Source organism: Oryctolagus cuniculus, chromosome 12 (genome assembly GCF_964237555.1).
Source record: "Oryctolagus cuniculus chromosome 12, mOryCun1.1, whole genome shotgun sequence".
Classification (NCBI taxonomy): Eukaryota; Metazoa; Chordata; class Mammalia; order Lagomorpha; family Leporidae; genus Oryctolagus; species Oryctolagus cuniculus.
In genome coordinates this window covers 64,331,313-64,343,668 of record NC_091443.1, presented here as the reverse complement: position 1 = coordinate 64,343,668, position 12,356 = coordinate 64,331,313, and the positions used below count along the sequence as shown (strand labels likewise).

Below are 12,356 nucleotides of genomic sequence, written 5' to 3'. Positions count from 1 at the left end.
GCATGGGAGACCAGGAGGAAGCACCTGGCTTCTGTCTTTGGATCGGCGCAGCACGCCGGCTGTGGTAGCCATTTGGGGGGTGAACCAACAGAAGGAAGACCTTTCTCTCTGTCTTTCTCTCTCACTAACTCTGCCTGTCAAAAATAGAAAATAAAAGATTTATTTTATTTATTTGAAAGAGTTACATAGAGAGGTAGAGAGAGAGGTCTTCCATCTGCTGGTTCACACCCTAAATGACCACAATGGCCACAGCTGAGCTGATCAGGAGCCAGGAGCTTCTTCTAGGTCTCCCAAGTGGGTGCAGGGGCCCAAGCACCTGGGCCATCCTCCACTGCCTTGCCAGGCCATAGAGAGAGCTGGATTGGAAGTGGAGCAGCCGGGATTTGAACTGGCGCCCATGTGGTATGCTAGCGCCTCAGGCCGGGGCTTTAACTCATTGCACCATAGCGCTGGCCCCCTAACTTTTTTTTTTAAATTTACTTATTTGCAAACCAGAGTGAGAGGGAGAGAGAGACACAGAGTTCTTCCATGTGCTAGTTTACTCCGTACATGCCCATAACACCTGGGACTGGACCAGGTGGAAGCCAGGTGCCAGGAACTCCATCCTTGTCTCCCACATGGGTGGTAAGAGCCCAATCATTTGGGCCCTCTTCTGCCTTTCCAGGCACACTAGCAGGGACCTGAATTGGAAGTAGAGCGGCTATAACGTGAGCCTGCACTCCAATATGGGATGCTGGCATCACAAGTGGCAGCTAACCCTGTGCGCTACGGTGCTGGGCCAGGTTCAGCTAATTGAGATCTGGGAATTGTCGATTTAAGACAGTGGGGAAGGTTCCTAAAGCACAAATCCATGACAGAACTCCACCTGGGTGAGCAGGAGTTAATGATGGACTGCAGAGGAAGGTTGTTCTAAGCCAGTGAGTCTCAGACTTTATCGGTGCATCCAAATCACCTGGGTGACTGGTCAAAACATACTGCTGCACTCTCCTCCTGGGGTGTTTGATTGGTAAGGTCTGGGATGAGGCCCAAGAACAGGCATCTCCAGATTGTTTCCAGGTGATGCTGTGCTTTGGAGGCGTGCCTTGAGGATCCTGTTTTAGCAGAAGTAGCAGTATAGACACATATGTGGAATCATGAAATGTGGTCCATTCAAACAAGCTAACCCACATTTCAGGATGGGGATGTGATGAGAGATAGGCTAATGAGGTAGACTTGGGACAAATTAAAAGAATCTTACAAATCCTAGCACTTGATGGTCACTGTTCTGAAAGAGTGAGGAGCACTCTGCAAGATTTTTGAGTAGGGAACATAAAGATGTGAGTGCTCTGTTAGGAACCACACTTAGCTGCTGGAAACCAAGTTTGCCTCCAGTGGCTGAAACAGATTGGTTTATTCTTTCATGAAATAAGGCAAGCAGCACAGGGCTACTGTGGCTGTCCCCAGAGTCAGCAAGGATGCATCCTTCTGTTCCTGCATCCTCGGCACGTGACTTCACACCTCAAGGTCACGTGTCACCTGGTGGCGTTACAGACGAGCGTGAGGATAGACAGTGGGGAAAAGGTGTTCCTCCCAGCAAGTCAGCCTACTTAAGATGCCCAGGAAGGCCACGGCTATCTGGGCACATTGCCAACCTGATGAATAGACAATAAGCAGTAACGTCACGTGCTTGTTCCACAAAGCATTCAGTCCAGGTGTGCCTTTACACAGATTTCACATAGTTGACATAGTAAGTTGGGTATATCATATATTGCTTTTGTTAAACAGCATAACAAGCACCTTCTCATGTTTAAAACTATAACTTAGCGGGTGCCGCGGCTCAATAGGCTAACCCTCTGCCTGCGGTGCTGGCACACCAGGTTCTAGTCCCAGTCAGGGCGCTGGATTCTGTCCCAGTTGCCCCTCTTCCAATCCAGCTCTCTGCTGTGGCCCAGGAGTGCAGTGGAGGATGGCCTAAGTGCTTGGGCCCTGCACCCACATGGGAGACCAGGAGAAGCACCTGGCTCCTGGCTTTGGATCAGTGCGGTGCGCCGGCCGCAGCGCACCGGCCGCAGCGGCCATTGGAGGGTGAACCAACGGCAAAGGAAGACCTTTCTCTGTCTCTCTCTCTCCCTCTCACTGTCCACTCTGCCTGTCAAAAAATATATATATATATAACTTAATGAGTAAACATTTTAAAGCAGAAAGCTTTAGAAAGTTCTATACTTGGAGTTGTAATTGTTTTCCTAGGAATATTTCCTAAAAGTAAAATTACTGGGGGGACAATTATGAGTATTTTAACTTTGTGGGATTTTTTTAATTTATATATTTTTATTTGAAAGAGAGAAAGCTCTCATCTGCTGGCTCATTCACCAAATGCCCAAAACAGCTGGGGCTAGCCCAGAAGCCAAAGCTGGGAGCCAGGAATGCAATCCAGGTCTCTACTTGGGCAGCAGGAACCCAATTACTTGAGCCATCATCACTGTATTCCAGGGTCCACACTAGCAGAAAATCGGAGTTAAGGACTGGAAATATGCATTGAACCCAGTCACTCTAGTATGGGATACAGATGTCTTAACTAGCGTCTTTTTATTTTTTAACAGTATTTATTTATTTGAAAGAGGTATCTGGGGAGTTTTGGGTGGGGGAGAGGTTTTCCATCCACTGGTTCACTCCCCAGATAGCCACAATCGCCAGGGCTGGGCCAGGCTGAAGCCAGGAGTCAGGAGCTTCACATGGATGCAGGAGCCCAAGCACTTGAGCCATTTTCCACTGCTTTCCTAGGCACATTAGGAGGGAGCTGGATTGGAAGCAGAGCTGCCAGGACTCGTATCAGAACCCATATGGGCTGCCAGTGTCACAGGCAACAGCTTAACTTGCTATGCTACAATGCCAGCTCCCTTAACTGGCATCTTAACTGCTAGGCCAAATGTCCAGCCAAATATTAAGTGTTTGATGCCCATTTCCAAATAACCTTTCAAAAGGGTTCTGCCTTTTTTATTTTGCTACTAATAATAAGTAAGTTAATTAAGTAATCTAGCATTGAATTTTTAAAATTTTTATGTATACCCTTAATTTTTTGCTAGTTTTATAAGGAAAAGTAATATTCATTTTGTTATGATTAAAAATATTCATAAACAGGCCGACGCCGTGGCTCACTAGGTTAATCCTCCGCCTGTGGCGCTGGCATCCCATATGGCTGCCAGGTTCTAGTCCCAGTCGCTCCTCTTCCAGTCCAGCTCTCTGCTGTGGCCTGGAAGAGCAGTGGAGGATGGCTCAAGTGCTTGGGCACCTGCACCCGCATGGGAGACCAGGAAGAAGCACCAGGCTCCTGGCTTTGGATCAGCATAGTTCCAGTCATAGCGGCCATTTGGGGGGTGAGGCAACGGAATTAAGACCTTTCCCTCTATCTCTGTCTGACTCTATCTGTCAAATAATAATAATAAAAAAAAAATCCTAAAGAGGCCGGCGCTGTGGCATAACCGGTAAAACTGCTGCCTGCAGTGCTTGTATCCCATATGGGTACCGGTTCAAGTCCCGGCTGCTCCTCTTCCGATCCAGCTCTATGCTATGGCCTGGAAAAGCAGTGGAAGATGGCCCAAGTCCTTGGGTCCCTACACCAGCATTGGAGACTTAGAAGAAGCTCCTAGCTCTCGGCTTTGGATTGGCCCAGCTCCAGCCTTTACAGCCATTTAGGGAGTGAACCAGTGGATGGAACACTTCTCTCTCTCTGCCTCTGCCTCTCTGTAACTCTGCCTTTCAAATAAATAAATAAATCTTAAAAAAATAAAAATATTCCTAAAGAGGTTGGTTGAGCATATTTCTTTATCATTGATTATAATTTTATGCAGTCTTTGGACAGAGCAGGGAATGGCATCACTGTGACAGCATGTGAAGGAAGGATTGCAGTAGGGAGAATCTGGAGAGGTGGGGAGAAGAGATACAGAGTATTCAGCCAATCAGTGGACACAATAGACAGAAAATGATGGGGGTCTGAGCAAAGTCATGGCAAGTAATGGAGACAGATTCTGGAAATACTTAGGAGAGGGAATAAGTAACCTAGTAATCAGATAATACACAACAATGGAAAATGACTTCTACATTTATGACTCAAAAGATTAGGTGTACAGTACTGTTACTAACTGATAGAAATGGGAAGAGGAACAGACTTTTTTTTAATCAATGGGAGAGTATTATTTACATTTGAAAACCTCATAGTAAATCTATTTGCAATTTGAAAATTTGAGTAGAACTCAGAGAATCAGTTCAGGATGCAGAAATAATGGCTGTTAGAAAGTTTGAAATAGATATGATCATTTTAAAGTATGATGTTCTCCACTATTCTCCAATGTTTATTTTCCTCTACTTGAAAGGCAGAGAGAGAGAGAGAGAGAGATATTTTTCATGTACTGGTTCATGACCCAATGTCTAAAACAGCCATGGCTGGGCTAGTCTGAAGCCAAGAGTCTCCAAGGAGCTCCATCCAGGTCTCCCATGTGGTTGGCAGGGGAACCAAGCACTTGAGCCATCCTCTACTGCTGCCTCCCCAGATGCATCAGCAGGAAGCTAAATCAGAAGTAAAGTAGCCAGGACTTGAACCATCACCCTGGTAAAGAATGTGGACATTCCAATCAGTGGCTTAACTGGCTGTGCCACAGCACCCACCCCTCCCACCTCTATCTCCATACAGTTGTTCAAGGAACAGGAAGAGATGAAGCACATAACCCTGGCACAATCTATGTGTAAGGAGTAAGCAGTGGCGGTAGAGACGGCTAAGGAGACTGGAACTTAACATCTGGTAGGCAGTGTGACAGTGGAACCGGTGCTGTGGCATAGTGGGCTAAGCCTCTGCCTGTGATGTCCCATATGGGCGCCAGTTCAAGTCCTGGCTGCTCTTCTTCCAGTCCAGCTCTCTGCTATTGCCTGGGAAGCAATAGAAGATGACCCAAGAGCTTGGGCCCTGGCACCCGCATGGGAGACCAGAAGAAGCTCCTGACTCCTGGCTTCAGATCAGCATAGCTGCAGCCGTTGTGGCCATCTGGAGAGTGAACCAGTGGATGGAAGATCTTTCTCTGTCTCATCCTCTTTCTGTAACTCCACCTCTCAAAAAAGAAAATCTTAAAAAAAATGTATATTATAGTCATGGAGGCCTGGGTGTAATTCTTAATTCTCCTCCTCCGCAGGTAGAGGATTAGCCAAGTGAGCTGCGGTGCCGGCCCACTGGACTTCTGTTGTCCCTCTCAGTTTATCTTGGACTATGCTGGGTTTCACTCTGTCCTTCGTACTACTCAGCTCAGGGCTTGGAGCTTTATAATTTATTATTGATCATTCATTCCTAGGGAAAATAATTAGGATTTTTAGGAAACTCAGATTGGGGTAGTTTTGAAAGGCATGAGGGGTTTTTTTTTTCATTATTATTATTAATCAAATGAATTGTTTTCTGTAACAGTGAAGAATGTGGAGACAGGTCGAAGTGTCCCAGGAGTGAAGATGTTCTTTGGGCATGAGATTGTGAATGGTGAGTTTCACCCTGAATGATGGTACTGGTGTTTGAACCAGTAGTAGAACCACTGCTCTGCCTCATTCCAATATTTGAATTAAAATGACACATGAACTTGCCTTGAATATTGCACTTATGAGCTGTTAAAGTTGGTAACTGAGAATCGACCCTTCTCCTACCTGTTTCTGTGGACGCTCTGTGAGCAGCATAGACGTGTGGTCACCTTGGTTTCACAATGTGAGGTCAGCCAGTGCTCATCCTTGGAGACAGCAAGCAGATTTAGGAAGCTGACCAGGAAAGGATTGTCTTGCTCAGCAAGCTAGTTAAGTACTATAGTCCATTTACAATCCGTATCTAAAACCTTGGAGCCACGTGTCTCAGAATCCAGAATTGTTTGGGGAAATGTAACACAGCAATGAAATGTGATACCGTACAAATCCCACACCAAAGACTGCACGGCACACTGCTCCAGGGGAACCAGTGGGAAATCATGCTAAATGGAGTTCACAATTCGCCACCCAAACAGTCCAAAAAAATTAGTCATCATGGCTTTTTGGGTTTGGGAATTGCAAGAAGCAGCTGTATTCTTTATTTCTGCCGACAAAAGCCATGTATAAAGAGCAGGCCCGAATTTTCACCCGAAAAAGTAGCTATAAAAGTGCATCTAGGGCCGGCGCCGTGGCTCACTTGGTTAATCCTCCGCCTGCGGCGCCGGTATCCCATATGGGCACTGGGTTCTAGTCCCTGTTGCCCCTCTTCCAGTCCAGCTCTCTGCTATGGCCCGGGAGTACAGTGGACGATGGTCCAAGTGCTTGGGCCCCTGCACCCGCGTGGGAGACCAGGAAGAAGCACTTGGCTCCTGGCTTCGGATCAGCATAGCTCCGGCTGTGGCGGCCATTTGGGGGGTGAACCAACGGAAGGAAGACCTTTCTCTCTGTCCCTCTCTCACTGTCTAACTCTGCCTGTAAAAAAAAAAAAAAAAAAAAAAAGGCGCATCTAGGCCAGCACCTCGGCTCAATAGGCTAATCCTCCGCCTGCGGCGCCAGCACACCAGGTTCTAGTCCCGGTCGGGGCGCTGGAGTCTGTCCTGGTTGCTCCTCTTCCAGTCCAGCTCTCTGCTGTGGCCTGGGAAGGTAGTGGAGGATGGCCCAAGTGCTTGGGCCCTGCACCCCATGGGAGACCAGGAGAAGCACCTGGCTCCTGGCTTCGGATCAGCACAGCGTGCTGGCCACAACACGTGGGCCATAGAGGCCACTTCGGGGGTGAACCAACGGTAAAGGAAGACCTTTCTCTCTGTCTCTCTCTCTCTCTCACTGTCTAACTCTGCCTATCAAAAAAAAAAAAAAATACCTCAGTGTACGTCCTTGAATCTGAGATACCATTAATTATTTGACAGATTATTACTTTTGCACCCTAACAAAGACAAAACTGCCAATTAAACTGTCATGTATATTGATTATAAATCACACTCAATTTCAGAACTACTTAAAATGTGCATCTTTGAATCAATTAAATGCACTATTTTCCTATATTTTCTATATAATTAGGTTAAAAATAAATGATTTCAGAGTCTCCATAGAGTGTTTCTCTCCTAATTCCTCTGAGGCTTCCGCTGTACCTTTCATGTCACTGAACTGTTAATGTACCAGCCTGTGAAAATATCAGGAACATATCTGAACAGTTTAAGAGAAAAAACTCTTCAGTAGTACATATGTGAGGGGAGGTGCATTAGAGTTGGGATGAATGGGAAAAATTTGTCTAGAACCTTTGGGAATGACCACAAGCACCCTTGAACCAAGAGGGTAAAGGAAATACCTGGAGACATTCACAGTCCTGAGTAACCACGGAGCTGCATGGGGACGAGATAGTGGGGATTTTCAGTACTCTGGATCCTCTGCTCTGCCCTGTGTGTTGCCGCCCAGTGAAGGTCTCTAGAGGCTAACAGTTCACTTCTGATGACTATGTATGGTGTAGAGTCAAACTCGCTGTGTGGGATGTGGAGATAGGCATTGGTTAACTGTGTTTAGATTAGAAACTCTGTTGGAAGTCATTTGGTTATTTTTACAGTGGAATTACTGGATGAAGTGGAACAAGGACCAGTGAGAGAAAAGGCACCTTCTGTCAGGTATGATGAAATAATTTTCTTTTTTTTTTTTTTAAAAGATTTATTTATTTTGGGCCTGTGCTGTGGCACAGTGAGTTAAGACACCATTTCCAGTGCCAGTATCTCATATGGGCAATGGTTCAAGTTCTGGCTGCTTCACTTCTGATCCAGCTTCCTGCTAATGTACCTGGGAAAGCAGCGGAGGACAGCCCAAGTGCTTGGGCCCCTGCACCCATGTGGGAGACCTGGATGAAGCTCCTGGCTCCTGGCTTTGACCTGGTCCAGCCCTGGCCATTATGGCCATCTGGGGAGTGAACCAGCAGATGGAAGATCTTTCTCTCTGCTCTCTCTGAATATCCCTTTCTCTCTCTAACTCTGCCTTTTGAATAAACAAGCAAATCTTTGATTTTATTTGAAAGGCAGAGTTACAGAGAGAGGGAGAGACAGAGAGAAATCTTCAGTCCACTAGTTCATTCCCCAAATAGCCACAACAGCCAGAACTGGGCTGGTCCAAAGCCAGGAGCCAGGAGCTTCTTCTGGGTCTCCTTTGTGGGTACAGGGGCCCAAGAACTTGGGCCATCTTCCAATGCTTTCCCAGGTACATTATCAGGGAGCTGAATCAGATGTGGAGCAACAGGGACTCAAACTGGTGCCTATATGGGATGCCAGCACTGCAGGCAGAAGCTTAACCTGATACTCCTACAGCACTGGCCCCATGAAATAATTTGCATAATTAGGATGTCTCCCAAATGTGCATATGAGTGTATCATGCCCTAACTCTAACGCACTAGCTACTTAATCCTAAGATGGACTAAATGAGTAGAAATGTTTTCTTCCATCTTTAGATAGCACCCTCAAGTCAGTGTAGGCAGTGGATGAACAGGTTCCATATCCAATGGGAAACCACAGTCTTTACCTTCAATGTGTGGCAGAATCTGTGTATGGCATCAGCCACAGAGAACAAGTTCACCTGAGTGGTGTTTTGTTGGAAGGGTAGTCTGAATATGGAAAGAACAAGTGTGGATAAAATGCAAGATGAAGACCCAAGTGTGTGTGAGCCTGCCTCTCCTGATCCTGGAGCACCACCCATCTCTCTGCTGAATGATCTGAAGTACAGTGCATCAGGTGAGCAGGGGCACTGAATTCTCTAGGCTGCCAGTATCGTGGTTCAGAGTTGCTGAGAGCTGGTGTAACCCTGATTCATGAATTCATGGAATTCACTCAGCTGGCTGGCTTAGTCAGGTTTTGTTACTATAACAAAATAGCTGAGGGAGGCTACTTATAAAGAAAAATTATTTTGGCTCATGGTTCTAGAGGTTTACAATCCAAGATTGGGCAGGGCAGTCCTCACTGGTTTGGCGTCTCATGACAGCATTTTTGATGACAGAGTCTGAAGGCAAGGCAGAGCATCCCATGACAGGAGACAGGGAGCACACTTGTCTGACTTTGTGTCTAAAAAGTGGTCTCTCTCCTTTCAAAGCCACCAGGATCAATCATGAGGACTCCACCCCCAAAGCCTTAGAAAGTTGGAGTTGAAGAAGAACTCTGTGTTATGTTATACCTCTAGTTTTTAAAAATTACATCATTTTCAAAAATAATTGACTATCAAGACCCAGAAAATTCCCAAAGCATAGGAATTGGCTCATTTCTAGGACTCTGTTATTTGATATATTTCAATTTTATGTATTTTTTAATTTTACTTGAAAGAGATGTGGAGACAGAGAGAGAGCTCCCATCTTATGATTCACCCCACTAAATGTCTGTAATGGCCAGGGCTGGGCCAGGCCAAAACTGGGAGCCAGAAACTCAATATTTGTCTCCCATGTGGGTGATAGGAACCCAACTACTTGAGCCATCACATACTGCCTCCCAGGGTATGCACTAGCAGAAGCTGGAATTGGGAACAAAGCTTGAAACTCAAGCCCAGACATTCCAGTAAGAGATGCCAGGGTACCAAGTGGTGTCTCATCCGCCATACCAAATACCTGTCCCCACCAGGCTCATGTTTTTGTTATGAGCATTCTTTTGAAAAGTTCGCATCTTGGGGCAGGCATTTAGCCTAGAAGTTAAGACACCCACATCCCACATTAGAGTACCTGGGTTCCATACATGCCTCTAGTTCCTGACTCCAGCTTCCTGCCGTTGCAGACCCTGGAAGGCAGTGGTGGTAACTCAGGTAATTGGATTCCTGTCACTCACATGGGAGACTTGGATTGAGTTCCCAATTGTTTTGGGAGTAGGCCAGCAAAAGGGAGTTTCTCTCACTCCCTCCCTCTCAAATACATAAATAAATACTTATATGTTGAATCATTCAAGACAAAACCATGTGGAGTGAAACATTATTGAACTATCACAGGACATGAGTAAACAGTTCATTTTGTAAGATTATCATTGGTGGGGCTTTTGATTATTTCCATTTGACATACAGGTTACTAATTAGTGTTGACTCTTAGGCTGGTGCAAATGATAATAAAATAACATTAGACATTTGATTCATAATCAAGGAGGAGTTTATGAATATGGCCTCAGTCAGTGGGAAGGCTCTTCTTTTGTGAAAGCTGAAAACTATATTTAATGCCATCACCCTTGTTCTGTAGAGGAAGAGGAGGTGACATATACAGTCATTGATCAGTTCCAGCAGAAGTTTGGTGCTGCAGTAAGTATTGTGTCAGTCTTTCCCAGCATTGCCTCTGTACAGGTATGGTGTCCATGTCTCCTGCATTGCTTTTCTTATAAGATCTTTGATGTGTTACCTATCATTCCAGCAAAATATTTGGGATCCTGCTATATGCCAGATATTGTTCTGAGGACTGGGGTAAAGCAAAAATCACCACAAAGTTCTAGCCCTCAAAAAGCGTGCATTCTAATGTAAGACAATAAACGTTCTACTGTATCACCAGCAGTGAGTGCTACAGAAAATAAAGCATGGTATAAGTGAATGGAGTGTCAGGGAGTTCCTGTTTATGTGGAGTGGACAGAGAAAAGCTCTCCGAGCCGACGCCGCAGCTCAATAGGCTAATCCTCCGCCTAGCGGCGCCGGCACACCAGGTTCTAGTCCCGGTCGGGGCGCCGGATTCTGTCCCGGTTGCCCCTCTTCCAGGCCAGCTCTCTGCTATGGCTAGGGAGGGTGGTGGAGGATGGCCCAAGTGCTTGGGCTCTGCACCCCATGGGAGACCAGGAGAAGCACCTGGCTCCTGCCTTCGGATCAGCACGGTGCGCCGGCCGCACCGTGCTGGCCGTGGCGGCCATTGGAGGGTGAACCAACGGCAAAGGAAGACCTTTCTCTCTGTCTCTCTCTCTCTCACTGTCCACTCTGCCTGGAAAAAAAAAAAAAAAAGGAAAAGTTCTCCGAAGAGCTGCCATTGAAACAGAGCCTGGAGGAAGCATGGAAACCAGCCATGTGGGTGTCAGGTTGAAGAATTTAAAGCAAGTGTACTTGCCGAGTGCTAAGCCCCCAGGCTGAAGCATTCCTTACGTGTGTGACAGGACCATAGTGAAGAAAATTGTTATGAGATGGGAGGGGCAGAGGTAGATCTCATAGGCCTTTCTAGATATCATAAGGATTTTGAGTGTGAGTGAGATGGAAAGTCATTGGCAGTTTGAGCAAAGAGTCAAGACTGTCTTAGATTTTAAAAAGACCACTCTGATTCGTTCCCTGTATGTCGGCAATTTCTCTGTGAGCATGCACTCACACTAATTTATTATTCAGCCTGGAATAAGGTTCACGGGTGGGCTTCAGGAGAGATGTGCAGCTTTCTGTTTAGATGCCTGCAAGCTGATGCTTGTGTGTGCATGAGTGTGTTTTTAAAGGGACAGTTAGATTTCAACAGGTGTTCTTTAACAGCTTTGTTGAGAAAGAATGCACATGTCATAGAATTCACCCATTTAAAATGTAAAGCTTCAGCATAAACACCATCACCAGAGTTGTACCTCCACCACCATAATGAACTTGACAACATCTTTGATACCCTTGAAGGAAGCCTCTAGGCATCACTCCAAACCCATCTCAGCCCCTAGCCACCATTAATCTATTTTCTGTCTCTATGGGTTTGCCTGTTCAGGACGGTTCATCTAAATAGGATTATATAAGATGTGATCTTTAGTGGTCAGCTTTGTTTACTTAGCATATTGTTTTCAAGGTTCATCTCAATTGTACTGTTTCAGTATTTCACTTCTTTTTATTGCCAAACAATATTCTATTGGATGCACACTATGTCCTACAGTATGCACACACCATTTAATGGACATTTGAGTGGTCCATGCTTTTTGGCTATTGTGAATAATGATGCAATGAGCATTCACATTCAAGTTCTTGTGCGCACATGTTCTTATTTCTCTAGGATGGATACCTAGGAGTGAAAGTGCCGGATCAGACAATAACTCTAAGTGTAACTTTTTCAGGAATGGATGAACTGTTTTCCTGTGCTGCTATACCATTTTACGTTCCTAACAGCAGTATGTAAAGACTCTAATTTCTCCACATCCTTGCCAACATTTGTTATTAATTGTCATTTTGAAATATTGGTCAAATATGGTAAAATTTTAAAAACACGATCCACTTTGTTTACCGCTGGCCACTTTCCTTGTGCCATTCATGGTGTACAGTGCCAGTGCTTATTCCCTGGAGTTTCCTCCTTTTCCCACCAGATGCTTCACATCAAGAAGCAGAGTGTCCTGAGTGTGGCGGTGGAAGGAGCTAATGTCTGTCGTCATGGGAAACTGTGCTGGCTTCAGGTAAAAGAATATTTGAATTTTATTTTGACATAGTTATAGATT

The 12,356-nt window shown here is 45.6% G+C and overlaps 1 protein-coding gene across 10 annotated transcripts in view; it reads left to right on the top strand.

The window, feature by feature from the left end:
- Nucleotides 1–12,356, top strand: part of EXD1 (exonuclease 3'-5' domain containing 1) — a 39,459-nt gene that overhangs the window by 4,723 nt on the left and 22,380 nt on the right. For 6 of the 10 annotated variants that reach the window (XM_051822057.2, XM_051822055.2, XM_070054009.1 and 3 more), the window contains exons 3-7: nt 5,426–5,494; nt 7,544–7,601; nt 8,578–8,705; nt 10,178–10,236; nt 12,228–12,314. In XM_051822057.2, coding sequence (XP_051678017.2) covers nt 5,426–5,494; nt 7,544–7,601; nt 8,578–8,705; nt 10,178–10,236; nt 12,228–12,314 — 401 coding nt within the window. Of the gene's footprint in view, nt 1–5,425; nt 5,495–7,543; nt 7,602–8,512; nt 8,706–10,177; nt 10,237–12,227; nt 12,315–12,356 lie in introns of those variants that run through there. The other 4 variants (XM_070054008.1, XM_051822059.2, XM_051822061.2 and 1 more) reach the window with 3 other exon arrangements.